Genomic DNA, 13112 nt, shown 5'->3' with positions numbered 1-13112 from the left:
TGGTTTCTCCGACATTCTAGTTATTGCAAATCTTAGATGTGTTTTAATTCCAAATTATAATCTCCTAATCAATGTCAGAAAGGATGGAATTATCATATTTTTCGGATTTGTTTAATCTTCAACACTTTCGTAATTTTACTACATGTTGAAAGTGACTTTTTTTAGCACACTGATATGGATCAGTATAAGTAATGATATTCTGTACATTTAATCTCGTAATGCATTAATCTTTAGAGGCAATGTAAATACGATACACTAGCTGTTACGTGAGTAGGCTTGAATACCAGTGACAAGTGCTCGACAGAATCTGGGAGTCCATTGTTGTATTAACCGTTATATTACTGTCCTATTGAGTGCTTCATGTTTGCATGGTGCTGCAGGTTTCCCTCTCATCACATGCCCTTGAGCTTTCAAAGTCACTTTTGGGACCTTGCAAATTTTTTGAAATTTAATATTGAAAGTAAAGACCTCCTAGCACCATCTTCTGATGACCTGCAGTCAGAGTGTGAAGAGGTTAATGTGATGAGGGCTCTTCTTCTGGGGAAATTGTATACCTACCACTCTCTGACAAAAACGGTAACCGCCACGCAAGATGGATGGAGTGGTATCACTTTCGTATAAGCAAATGACAAAGTTCATCACCATTGCATCTCATTTAGTGCTGGTTACGTGATTTTCCTCAGCATCTCAGAGCAAAAATATGTCTGATATTTTGAATAGTAATTTGAATTTCATTTCATTAATTGTTCGCAAGGTATTGCAAGCCTGAACTTAACCTGATCAAGTTTCTTTAAATGTTTTAGACATCACTGTGGCATGCCAGCAATATTTGGCACAATTTTCATCTGGTCACTTGCTAGGCTTTTATGCACCTTTGTGAATTCTGCACGGCGACTGTATTTAAACTATCATTCTGTCAATTTTAGAAGTCCGGAGATTGCAATTACATTAGTAAGACCCATTGTAAGGAAGAACTCCGATCTTGATCGCGAATAAATGAACACTATGGTATTACACTTTTAATTACAACAGTTGTGGGGTATCAGAGTGGAAATCTTTTTATCAAATGTAAAAACGATTTTGAAGTTATGCTGTGGATTATTGATAAATCTGTAATTAATATATGCATGTGTTCATAAAGAAGCTGGACTGGAAATTTTTAGGGTGAAAGAAGTGTAAGATTTGAAAATTCAGTGAATTTAATACACTTATCTCAATCTTTAGAACCAGTGTTTACAACACGTTATATCAGAATTTGAAAATTCAACTTTAGGTTTACTTTCAGTTCCAATGAAGTTCAAAGCCTAGAAAATTGAAGCAATTTGGCCAATTTGTATAATGATAAAAAAAAAAGATTAATTCATCAACATTGAAATACCAGATAAATTAATTAGGAACTTTCCTATCTGAGAGTACTAATATTTAGGTATCCGTAGCTAGAGGTAATTTATTTGTAGTTTACATGGTTTCTACATTGAGATATGAATAAGGAGTTGCTTTGATGTTTGTGTAAAGTAAAGGGTAGACTATATTTTGGTAAGTTATATCAAAAACTGATTGAAGATGTGACAGAAAGTTGTGCTGACCCACAGGGCTGTGGGAAGTTGGTGTGAAATATGAAATTGAATGGGTCATAATGACTTCCTCCATTTTCTGAAATTGATTCCATGGTTGATGACAGCAGTCATTGCACAAAGTACAAATTATAACGATCTGCTCCCCCCAGCACCCTCTATTTATACCTGATTAAGGGGAGGTAATTACAACCCATGAAGTGAAACTGGCCACCAGTCAGAAATTGACGGGTGTTGGTCATTTCAGACAATTGTCATAGTCATTTGAGGTAGACGACATTGAACTGCTGCAGAGTTGGGGGGAATTTACAAGTTCATTTTATTTTTCGTTTCACTGTCGGCAATTATGAGCACATGTCTTGTAAAATTCATTGATTGCAAGTTTGACATAATTATGAAAATGGGATAAGTTTAGCATCTTCAGTTAGTTTATTTCCGCTATTTGTTGAGTGTATATATAATTATTCCAATCAGCCAATACTTCCCGTTGTGCATTTGCATAGGTATATATTGAATCTGGCCAAAAGATTGCATGATCTATTATAATGTAAATGTGATGTCGTTATTGAGCTATTACTAATAAAGTTCTTATATATAAAAAGAGAGAGAGACCGAGGGAGCAAGAGAGAGAGAGAGAATACTTTCAACTGTGACATCACAATTGAGATTTAATTGTTGCCAATCATGGGAGAAAAAATCCTAGCATTTCAGCATCTGGCAAGTTAAAATGTATAGCACTTTATAATCTGCCTTTTATCACTCACAATAGGAAATATAGAAAATTAATTAAGTACTTAGTACATTTGATGTTAACACCTCTTGTCCACTTGGATATTGGCACGATGTGGTCATTGATGTGGGAGATGATGTGGGATATGACTGGAGGTGATGTGTTAGATGACTGGAGGTGATATGTGAGATGACTGGAGGTGATGTGGGATATGACAGGAGGTGATGTGTGAGATGACAGGAGGTGATGTGTGAGATGACTGGAGGTGATGTGTGAGATGACTGACAGGAGGTGATGTGTGAGATGACTGGAGGTGATGTGTGATATGACTGACTTGAGGTGATGTGGGAGATGACTGGAGGTGATGTGGGAGATGGCAGGAGGTGATGTGTGAGATGACTGACTGGAGGTGATGTAGGATATGACTGACTGTATGTGATGTGTGAGATGACTGGAGGTGATGTGTGAGATGACTGGAGGTGATGTGTGAGATGACTGACTGGAGGTGATGTGTGATATGACTGGAGGTGATGTGGGAGATGACAGGAGGTGATGTAGGATATGACTGGAGGTGATGTGGGATATGACTGACTGGAGGTGATGTGGGATATGACTGACTGGAAGTGATGTGGGAGATGACAGGAGGTGATGTGGGAGATGGCAGGAGGTGATGTGGGAGATGGCAGGAGGTGATGTGTGAGATGACTGACTGGAGGTGATATGGGATATGACTGACTGGAGGTGATGTGTGATATGACTGGAGGTGATGTGGGAGATGACAGGAGGTGATGTAGGATATGACTGGAGGTGATGTGGGATATGACTGACTGGAGGTGATGTGGGATATGACTGACTGGAGGTGATGTGGGATATGACTGACTGGAAGTGATGTGGGAGATGACAGGAGGTGATGTAGGATATGACTGGAGGTGATGTGGGATATGACTGGAGGTGATGTGGGAGATGACTGACTGGAGGTGATGTGGGAGATGACAGGAGGTGATGTAGGATATGACTGGAGGTGATGTGGGATATGACTGGAGGTGATGTGGGATATGGCTGACTGGAGGTGATGTGTGAGATGACTGACTGGAGGTGGTGTGGGATATGACTGGAGGTGATGTGGGATATGACTGGAGGTGATGTGGGAGATGACATGAGGTGATGTGGAATATGACTGACTGGAGGTGATGTGGGAGATGACAGGAGGTGATGTGTGAGATGACAGGAGGTGGTGTGGGATATGACTGGAGGTGATGTGGGATATGACTGGAGGTGATGTGGGAGATGACATGAGGTGATGTGGAATATGACTGACTGGAGGTGATGTGGGAGATGACAGGAGGTGATGTGTGAGATGACTGGAGGTGATGTGGAATATGACTGACTGGAGGTGATGTGGGAGATGACAGGAGGTGATGTGTGAGATGACTGGAGGTGATGTGGGAGATGACTGGAGGTGATGTGGGATTTGACAGGAGGTGATGTGGGATTTGACAGGAGGTGATGTGTGAGATGACTGACTGGAGGTGATGTGTGAGATGACTGGAGGTGATGTGTGAGATGACTGACTGGAGGTGATGTGGGAGATGACTGACTGGAGGTGGTGTGGGATATGACTGGAGGTGATGTGGGATATGACTGGAGGTGATGTGGGAGATGACATGAGGTGATGTGTGAGATGACAGGAGGTGATGTGGGATATGACTGGAAGTGAGTGGAGGTGGTGTGGGATATGACTGGAGGTGATGTGGGATATGACTGGAGGTGATGTGGGAGATGACATGAGGTGATGTGTGAGATGACAGGAGGTGATGTGGGATATGACTGGAAGTGAGTGGAGGTGATGTGGGATTTGACAGGAGGTGATGTGGGATTTGACAGGAGGTGATGTGGAATATGACTGACTGGAGGTGATGTGTGAGATGACAGGAGGTGATGTGTGAGATGACAGGAGGTGATGTGGGATATGACTGGAAGTGAGTGGAGGTGATGTGGGATATGACTGGAGGTGATGTGGGATTTGACAGGAGGTGATGTGGGAGATGACTGACTGGAGGTGATGTGTGAGATGACTGGAGGTGATGTGTGAGATGACTGACTGGAGGTGATGTGGGAGATGACTGGAGGTGATGTGGGAGATGACTGGAGGTGAGTGGAGGTGATGTGGGAGATGACTGAAGGTGATGTGGGAGATGACTGGAGGTGATGTGTGAGATGACTGACTGGAGGTGATGTGTGAGATGATGTGGGATATGACTGGAGGTGATGTGGGAGATGACTGGAGGTGATGTGGGAGATGACTGGAGGTGATGTGGGAGATGACTGGAGGTGATGTGGGATATGACTGACTGGAGGTGATGTGTGAGATGACTGGAGGTGATGTGGGAGGTGACTGACAGGAGGTGATGTAGGATATGACTGGAGGTGATGTGGGAGATGACTGGAGGTGATGTGTGAGATGACTGACTGGAGGTGATGTGTGAGATGATGTGGGATATGAATGGAGGTGATGTGGGAGATGACTGGAGGTGATGTGGGAGGTGACTGGAGGTGATGTGGGAGATGACTGGAGGTGATGTGGGATATGACTGACTGGAGGTGATGTGGGAGGTGACAGGAGGTGATGTGGGATATGACTGGAGGTGATGTGGGAGATGACTGACTGGAGGTGATGTGGGATATGACTGACTGTAGGTGATGTGTGATATGACTGGAGGTGATGTGGGAGGTGACAGGAGGTGATGTGGGATATGACTGGAGGTGATGTGAGATATGACTGGAGGTGATGTGGGAGGTGACTGTAGGTGATTTGTGAGATTACTGACTGGAGGTGATGTGGGATATGACTGACTGTAGGTGATGTGTGATATGACTGGAGGTGATGTGGGAGGTGACAGGAGGTGATGTGTGATATGACTGGAGGTGATGTGAGATATGACTGGAGGTGATGTGGGAGATGACTGGAGGTGATGTGTGAGATGACTGGAGGTGATGTTAGATATGACTGACAGGAGGTGATGTGGGAGATGACTGGAGGTGATGTGGGATATGACTGACTGGAGGTGATGTGGGATGTGACTGGATATGATGTGGGAGGTGACTGGAGGTGATGTGTGAGATGACAGGAGGTGATGTGAGATATGACTGGAGGTGATGTGGGAGGTGACTGGATATGATGTGGGGGGTGACTGGAGGTGATGTGGGAGGTGACTGGAGGTGATGTGAGATATGACTGGAGGTGATGTGGAAGGTGACTGTATGTGATGTGTGAGATGCCTGGAGGTGATGTGTGAGATGACTGGAGGTGATGTGTGAGATGACTGACTGGAGGTGGTGTGGGATATGACTGACTGGAGGTGATGTGGGAGGTGACTGTAGGTGATGTGGGAGATGACAGGAGGTGATGTGTGTTGACTGGAGGTGATGTGGGATATGACTGGAGGTGATGTGGGAGGTGACTGTAGGTGATGTGGGAGGTGACTGGAGGCCCGAAGGAAACCCATGTGTTTATATAGGTGACCACACTTCCTCTCACACACAGCTGTCTCTGTTTGAATGTATATTTTATTTATCTATTTCCCCATATGTATGCTTTAAAATGCTACTTTGATAATAGTTTTGAATTGTTATTAAGAGAAAAAAACCTCACTGTCTCAATGATGTCCGTTCTTTTACAAATATGGAATCCGATAATTTCAACCGCTTTTGCTTTTGTCTATCTTACCCTGATTAGGTAATTTAAACTGGGTTTATTTGAATTTGTTCCTTGCTCTGAAATAGTTAAAAACAGCTCTGGATGAATATAGAATGAGAGCAAATTCAGAGAGAGAGAGAGAGAGAGAGAGAGAGAGAGAGAGAGATAGAGAGAGAGAGAGAGAAAGAAGTGATGACAAGATCTGTGCAGTTAGATCCCCATAAGAATATATGAGATTTAGATATAAGTGGTGTGGGGGACATGTCTTCTCTGTATTCTCTCTCAAAAACATTTTTTTCACTATTCAAAAGAGAGTATTGGAGCATAGAACTTTTATAGGTATCCCTATAGTGACCTAATGTATATATATATTTATCACACCTCAGACAAAATTGTTGAAATCTAATTGGTCAGATCTTTGTCACATGATTCCGTGAACAAAAAAACCTGTATCATGCGAAAAAAATCTGTATTGAGCGAGTAATTTATTGTTGGGTTCGACTTGCATCCATGACAAAATTGGTAAAGTGATAAGTTGTATGATATAGACCCCCACATATACAGTTAGAGGTCTTTGACGTGATAAATTCGATACACAGTTAGTTAGTGACCTGATACGGAAAAATACATGATGTGAAAAGAAAACCCATATCGGGCTAGGCTTTGCCTTGCCCGACACAGGTTTTTTTTCCACACCGTGTATAATTCCGTATCAGGTCAATAACTGTTTAACTATAAATAACTTTTTACAATAATTGAAATTATTTGATTTGATATAGTCTGTATTACTTTTGACACACCCTGTATGTTGATTAGGTCTACGTGATTTAACCCGCATACTACGTCATCTACATCACGTTTAGTTTTCCCTGGGGAGGGGGGGGGGGAGGGGGTGGGGGGTGGATGTGTCATCTACATCACGCTTAATATTCCCTGGGGATGGTGTGTGTGTGTGTCATCTACATCACGTTTTGTATTCCCTGGGGATGGGGGGTGGGTGTGTCTCGCTTACCTCCTTAAAACGCTGGCGACCATTCGAGGCTGGGCACTCAGTGTTACCTGTACCCCTTACAATTAGTTAAGTTAAACTGGCGCACTGGGCAACTCCCCAGTTATCCCACAAAAAATCAGCACACACGGCTGATATATTCTGTCCATTTATGTATCTCCTGAATGTACATGTACCATATATTATTAGATATTATAATAAATTGGTAAAAATATTGTGCAATTGCAATTAGATATGGACATCTAAATTACAGATTAATATGCATTTTAAATATCCCTGTCAATTTGGATATTTAATTATCAAGGCGGATTCAATAATTAATCATGTATGTGTTGTCTTCTAGACATGGTGTCTTCACTAACCATGATTTTTCATCAGCATTAGAGAGAGAAAGGAAGGGAGAGAGAGTTTTACCAAACCCTTACCTAGAACCTGCCAAACATTTGGGTGTCTTTTATTTGAATACACAGACCTCCTTAACAACGAAGTTCTGAATAATATCAATTTCCCATCAGACAATATTTAAAGACTGCTATTAAATGAGTCGGACCTATGAAAATACATGGACGTGTGTCGCCTGATGTATGAATGTATCATATTTTTAATAATAAGCTGAAATAAACAGCTGAGCGTAGTAATATACCAGTATTTGATGTTTGAAATTCTACCATACTACTAACAGTATTGACTACCCCCTCTCCAGTGACCTAGCTGTAATAATAGAAGTAGACATGAATCTTGTTTTGATAACCCCAAAAGAACTTTAATTATTTGATCAACAAACAAAATTTTATTTCCAACTGGAAAATTATCTACTTTGATGAAGTTTTCTTTTTTTTATAGTATGTAAATGTGTTTGAATATTTACGGGCTAAGCGTGCTTGCGATGTGATCAAAGATTTCAGTTTTGTTTGTTGAAAAAATACCACCTGAAATTTAGAGAAAAGAATTGGTGACATGTTAAGCTGGTAAATGTGTACGATATTCATTCTTGTCTTATTTTTTGTGAACCCCATGAAAATTATATTGTTAAATTAACTAAGAACTTTCTTAATTAAGATTTCTGTTTATCTTTCTTTCACAAAGTGCTAATTTTTAGTCAGAATGATTAGCTTTGAAGTTTACAAGTCATGTGATTTTTTTTCAGTGGGTTCCTTTATTCAGATGTAAATCGTACAGCCATGCCGTGATCAGTCCTGTCTGTAACGTACAAACCGTTTTAGGAAAGTTCCGAAATACAACACTGTGACATAACGGGAATTTTTCATATAAAAAAGCTGATACTTTTCAAGACATTGTGTTTTAATATATTCACCTCATAAAGCATGTTTATCTCCTAACAAAGATTTACCCTTGAAAATATTGTTTTCCTATTCTTGCATTATCGCATAAAGGCAGTTTTTTGTCAGTTTCAGCTTACGGATGACGTTTTCGGCACGTGCCTGTTTGAATGGCGAATTTTCTTGTAAGTTATTGGTCAGTTTCACCTGATGGTAGACCAGAAGTGATTTTATACTGTATACCTTTCTATTCACAGCCTTGCACAATTTGTAATTAACATAATGTAAAATAATACAGTAATCAATTTAAAGTCTGGCATTTATCTCAAAGACTCTAAGCTCTTTGTAATTGAAATTTGATGTAGAAAAAGTTACTTGGGACATTTTTCTTACAGAGACCGATAATCAGATACAGAATGAAGAATTTTTAATTTCAAATTTTAATTCCTTGAAAATGACTCTACCTGTTATGTCTTCAATAAAATATTTTAATTACAGTATTAAAATGTATCTGTTTTTGCCCTTAAGGATTTATTCGGTACAACTGCATAAAATCTGTTGAATAAACACGAGGCTATTTCAGCATCCCTCAGTTCTTTGTTCTGGGTTGGCGGAGCTCTAGAATTTCAAATCTGGGTCATTTTTTACCTGTCTACCTGTTGAAAAATAGTTATTAAACTATCAAAGTTTTACAATATTCTTACATTTGTTTGTGTAAATTTTTAATTTTGAAGTACGCATATTATCCAATTACATATTTCTAATTTTAAAGTCTTGCATCATTTACACACTTACTTCAGTATTTGATTTTCGTGGAATTTCAAAACTTGTTTGTGGATTTTCTTGACTATACAGTTTTTGTTGGGAGGCATGCACTTTTCCCAGAAACAAGTACAGTTTTCTTTTTTAAATTCAGCTTCCTTGTACCAGGAAGGGAACTAGAAAACACAACAGACCAGACCAAGATTTTAATCCCAATCTCTGATACAAATGCATTTCCTCCATTCCTGTTACATCTCAAATTCCTGTTTCCCTCAAAACTGTTCTGTATGTACTTTTGGGGCGTGAACAAACCAATCTTTACTAATCACAGAAGAGTTGCTGTTGTGCAAGAGGAATGATGATTAAGATGTACATCTCTCGTTCAATGTCCATTGAACTCGCCTTTTCAATTTCCTTGTGAGGACTATATCTTGGAAAATACAGAAAAAGCAGGTGACACTGATATAAGCTGCATGTAAATTTATAAGAAGACCACCATTTATCATACAACTGTGTCAGGCTGTCCGCAGCACCCTAGCTAATTATAATTGCACAATGCTGATAAAGCAGTAACAAAATATGGCTAAAAGCAGAGCTTCTGTAGGGGGTCTGTACATTATACAGGTAATATATCTGTAAAAGATATCATAATCTGAATATTGCTTCCGTACTTAGATTTGCTCTTAATTCATTCATGAAAAAGACGTTTCTAGGGTAACTCTAAAGAGATGCAAACACAAAGAACAAAATCTTGTCTTTGTTAAACTTTGATAGTGGACTAGATAGGGTTTTGATTAGATGATGCTCTTTAGAATATTTTCAATACTGTGATGGAACATTGAGATAATTAGTACCAGTCTGATTATATCTCTTAATTGTATGTCAGTGTAGTAGATGTCACTAGAGGAGAAGAGAAAATCTATAGCTGGACTGGGAATCTATCCCGGGACCCCTGCATTACTAGTCAGGTGCTCTAACCACTGAGCCGGGACCCCTGCATTACTAGTCAGGTGCTCTAACCACTGAGCCGGGACCCCTGCATTACTAGTCAGGTGCTCTAACCACTGAGCTATCCAAACCCCTGCATTACTAGTCAGGTGCTCTAAACCACTGAGCTACGCAGACCCCTACATTACTAGTCAGGTGCTCTAACCACTGAGCTACCCAGACCCCAGCATTACTAGTCAGGTGCTCTAACCACTGAGGTACCCAGACCCCTACATTACTAGTCAGGTGCTCTAACCACTGAGCTATCCAGACCAATAACCATGGTCTTTATAGCCCTAACTACTACATCAGAAAACTGAGACAGAGGAAACTCTGTCTAATCTCTTGTAGTGGTCAGCCGGGTTCCATTGCCAGTGGTCAGATAACTCAGTTGGCAGAGCACCTGACTGGAGAATTCAGGGGCCCCGGGTTCGAATCCTGGTCTGGTCCATTGCATTTTCTCCCTTCCTGTTACATTTGATGCTGTTGACAACCCCTGGATTTCAGGTGAAAGTCCTGACAGGGCAAAAGAATCTGGGTTTCCCAGAGGAAACTGTCTAATCTCTAGTAGTGGTCAGACGGGTTCCATCGACAGTGGCCAGATAGTTCAGTTGGTAGAGCACCTGACTGGAGATTCAGGGGGCCCAGGTTCGAATCCCGGTCTGGTCTGTTGCATTTTCTTAGTGAGCATTGCTCACAGTACCTCTTGTTGTATTAGGTTTAAACAAGTCAGTTTGTTGCCAGGATTTAAGATGACTTTTGTAAGTTTCTAACAAGTCAGTTTGTTGCCAAGATTTGATAACTTAGTTGTATTAGGTTGAAACAAGTCAGTTTGTTGCCAGGATTTAAGATAACTTTTGTAAGTTTCTAACAAGTCAGTTTGTTGCCAAGATTTGATAACTTTGTTGTATTAGGTTGAAACAAGTCAGTTTGTTGCCAGGATTTAAGATAACTTTTGTAAGTTTCTAACAAGTCAGTTTGTTGCCAAGATTTGATAACTTTGTTGTATTAGGTTTAAACAAGTCAGTTTGTTGCCAGGATTTAAGATAACTTTTGTAAGTTTCTAACAAGTCAGTTTGTTGCCAAGATTTGATAACTTTGTTGTATTAGGTTGAAACAAGTCAGTTTGTTGCCAGGATTTAAGATAACTTTTGTAAGTTTCTAACAAGTCAGTTTGTTGCCAGGATTAAATAACTTAATTGACAATTCTCCCCCACACAGTTTCAAGAACATATGTAACATCTTTTGTCAAGATGTAAGACATTACAATCTGAATGTTGTTTCTGCAAAGTTTCTTCAAGTAAAAGGAAAAAGAAAGTTCTCGCTTTGCACAATGTCTCGCATTGCACAGAGACTATAGATTGCTTGATTATGGATATTTTGGTATAGATGTCTTGTACTAAGCTGTGTACCGTAGTTCTCTGTATATTCAGTGCATGTCGCGTCATTCTTCATTTTGCATGTCAAGCCCCGTGTTTGTTCATTTCTTTTGTATCGTTGAAAAATTCAGTGTACGAAATTTTGGCAATGATGTATCAATTAAGTCAAAGCCCTTGAAGATAATGTATAGAGTTAAAGGAAACTGATGAAAGATAACAATTAAAAACAATAGACATAGGTATACTGGAGACAAAGCCAAAGAAAATTGGTTATAAAAGATGGATTGAGAATTGGAAATAAAAACAAGACTCCCCAACCAAAACATTTAAACATGTAGAAACCAGTTAAATGAGACAGTATTAATCTCTCAAGATGATGTTCTAATGTCTTTTGTCACTGAATTTGGGAGCAAGCTCTTTTCGCCTGCGTCAGTGGGTAAACAATGGCTCGATTGGATGGCTGATAAAGAAAAGGGTAACAGTTTCCAAACACTTGGACAGAATTCTGCATTCGCTTCACCGCCCACCGATGCGATCTTTTCAGGTTCAGTCACAGAAGAATTTTGCCACATGCAAACTTTTTTGATCAGATGTGATCGACTTACAGGGCCCTTTTTATTTAGAGTCATTGATGTAAGGTGACCTTATAGATAATAAATAATTTATCGTTATTTTCTATCATTTTCTGTAGCCTATTTTTTTTCCAGCTTTGAATGTTCGTGTGACGACTCTCGTACTAATCACTGAAATGAATTAAAGTTAAATTCCTTTTGTCTTTTGCGTGAAAGATTTTGGATGAAGGTATTTGACCTTAATAGAATTCAAATTCCAAATTTGAAAGATCGAGAATTGAAGCTGTACAATAGAGAAACTTGATATGTTTTCTAGTCTTCGATACTTAGTTTGGGTTTGGAATTTTCTCACAAGTATGCATGCTGTCTAGTGTTGCATCTTTAAATTTTTTCTCATCACTTTTCAGTAGATTACTAATGCTCCGAGCATTAGTCATTTCTAAATTAATGATAAGTTTATTTGATATGATCTTCCACATTGAGTCTTGTTAAAGAAGGTTAGATCTAGTCAACTGCAAATGATTTTGTTTTTTGCCTCTTAGGAAAAATGCAGGTCTGTTTTACCAAGAATGTTTAAAAAGGATTTAGTTACCGTCATTGGTATATGTATGTTTCAGTAGTGAAAGTGTCAGGGGAAAAAATGAATGTTTTTTTTTTTTACCAGAATTAAAAAAAAGTTATATTACATTTTTCAACTTCATTGTAATTCTAGATAGACATACAAAAAATTAAAACAAAAGAAACCAACAAAATATAATTTTTAAAGAAATTAGTCAACAAATGAAAAAAAGGGAATAAATGTTGACTATGCTGAATGTATTATGGGGATTTTTCACTATTCATGCTTAACTTCTTCCTTCTATTGTTTTTATACACTTATAAAACAACATGATTAGACAGACATTATTCCTCCAGTAATGCATCTTTTGAAGTTCTAAATCCATCTGTGACGGCGTTCCACTTTGAGCTGAACTCTCCTTATGCTTTTAAAATATATTTTTTATATAAATACAATTTAGTTGACAATTTTTGAGACATAAGGAAAGCTGGTATTGTAAGTGGTTATATCAAATGATGACTGTCTTTTCTTTTCTTATGATAATATCCTGTAGTATAAACCCA

General features: G+C 39.2%; 1 protein-coding gene and 1 non-coding gene across 2 annotated transcripts; one reads left to right on the top strand and one right to left on the bottom strand.

Annotated features, from left to right (window-relative positions):
* Positions 1 to 2360: 2360 nt before the first annotated feature.
* LOC125676661 (mucin-2-like) lies at positions 2361 to 5810 on the bottom strand. The gene has a single exon (XM_048914490.2). It carries the CDS (start codon positions 5808 to 5810, stop codon positions 2361 to 2363), a length of 3450 nt encoding a protein of 1149 aa, XP_048770447.2.
* A 4825-nt stretch (positions 5811 to 10635) lies between these two features.
* Positions 10636 to 10708, top strand: Trnas-gga (transfer RNA serine (anticodon GGA)). Its single transcript has one exon. It is a non-coding gene; the product is annotated as a tRNA-Ser (tRNA).
* The last annotated feature ends 2404 nt before the right edge of the window (positions 10709 to 13112 follow it).

Source organism: Ostrea edulis, chromosome 3 (genome assembly GCF_947568905.1).
Source record: "Ostrea edulis chromosome 3, xbOstEdul1.1, whole genome shotgun sequence".
NCBI classification, from domain to species: Eukaryota; Metazoa; Mollusca; class Bivalvia; order Ostreida; family Ostreidae; genus Ostrea; species Ostrea edulis.
Note: the sequence above shows the minus strand (reverse complement) of the source record. Positions and strands in the feature narration are given on the sequence as shown.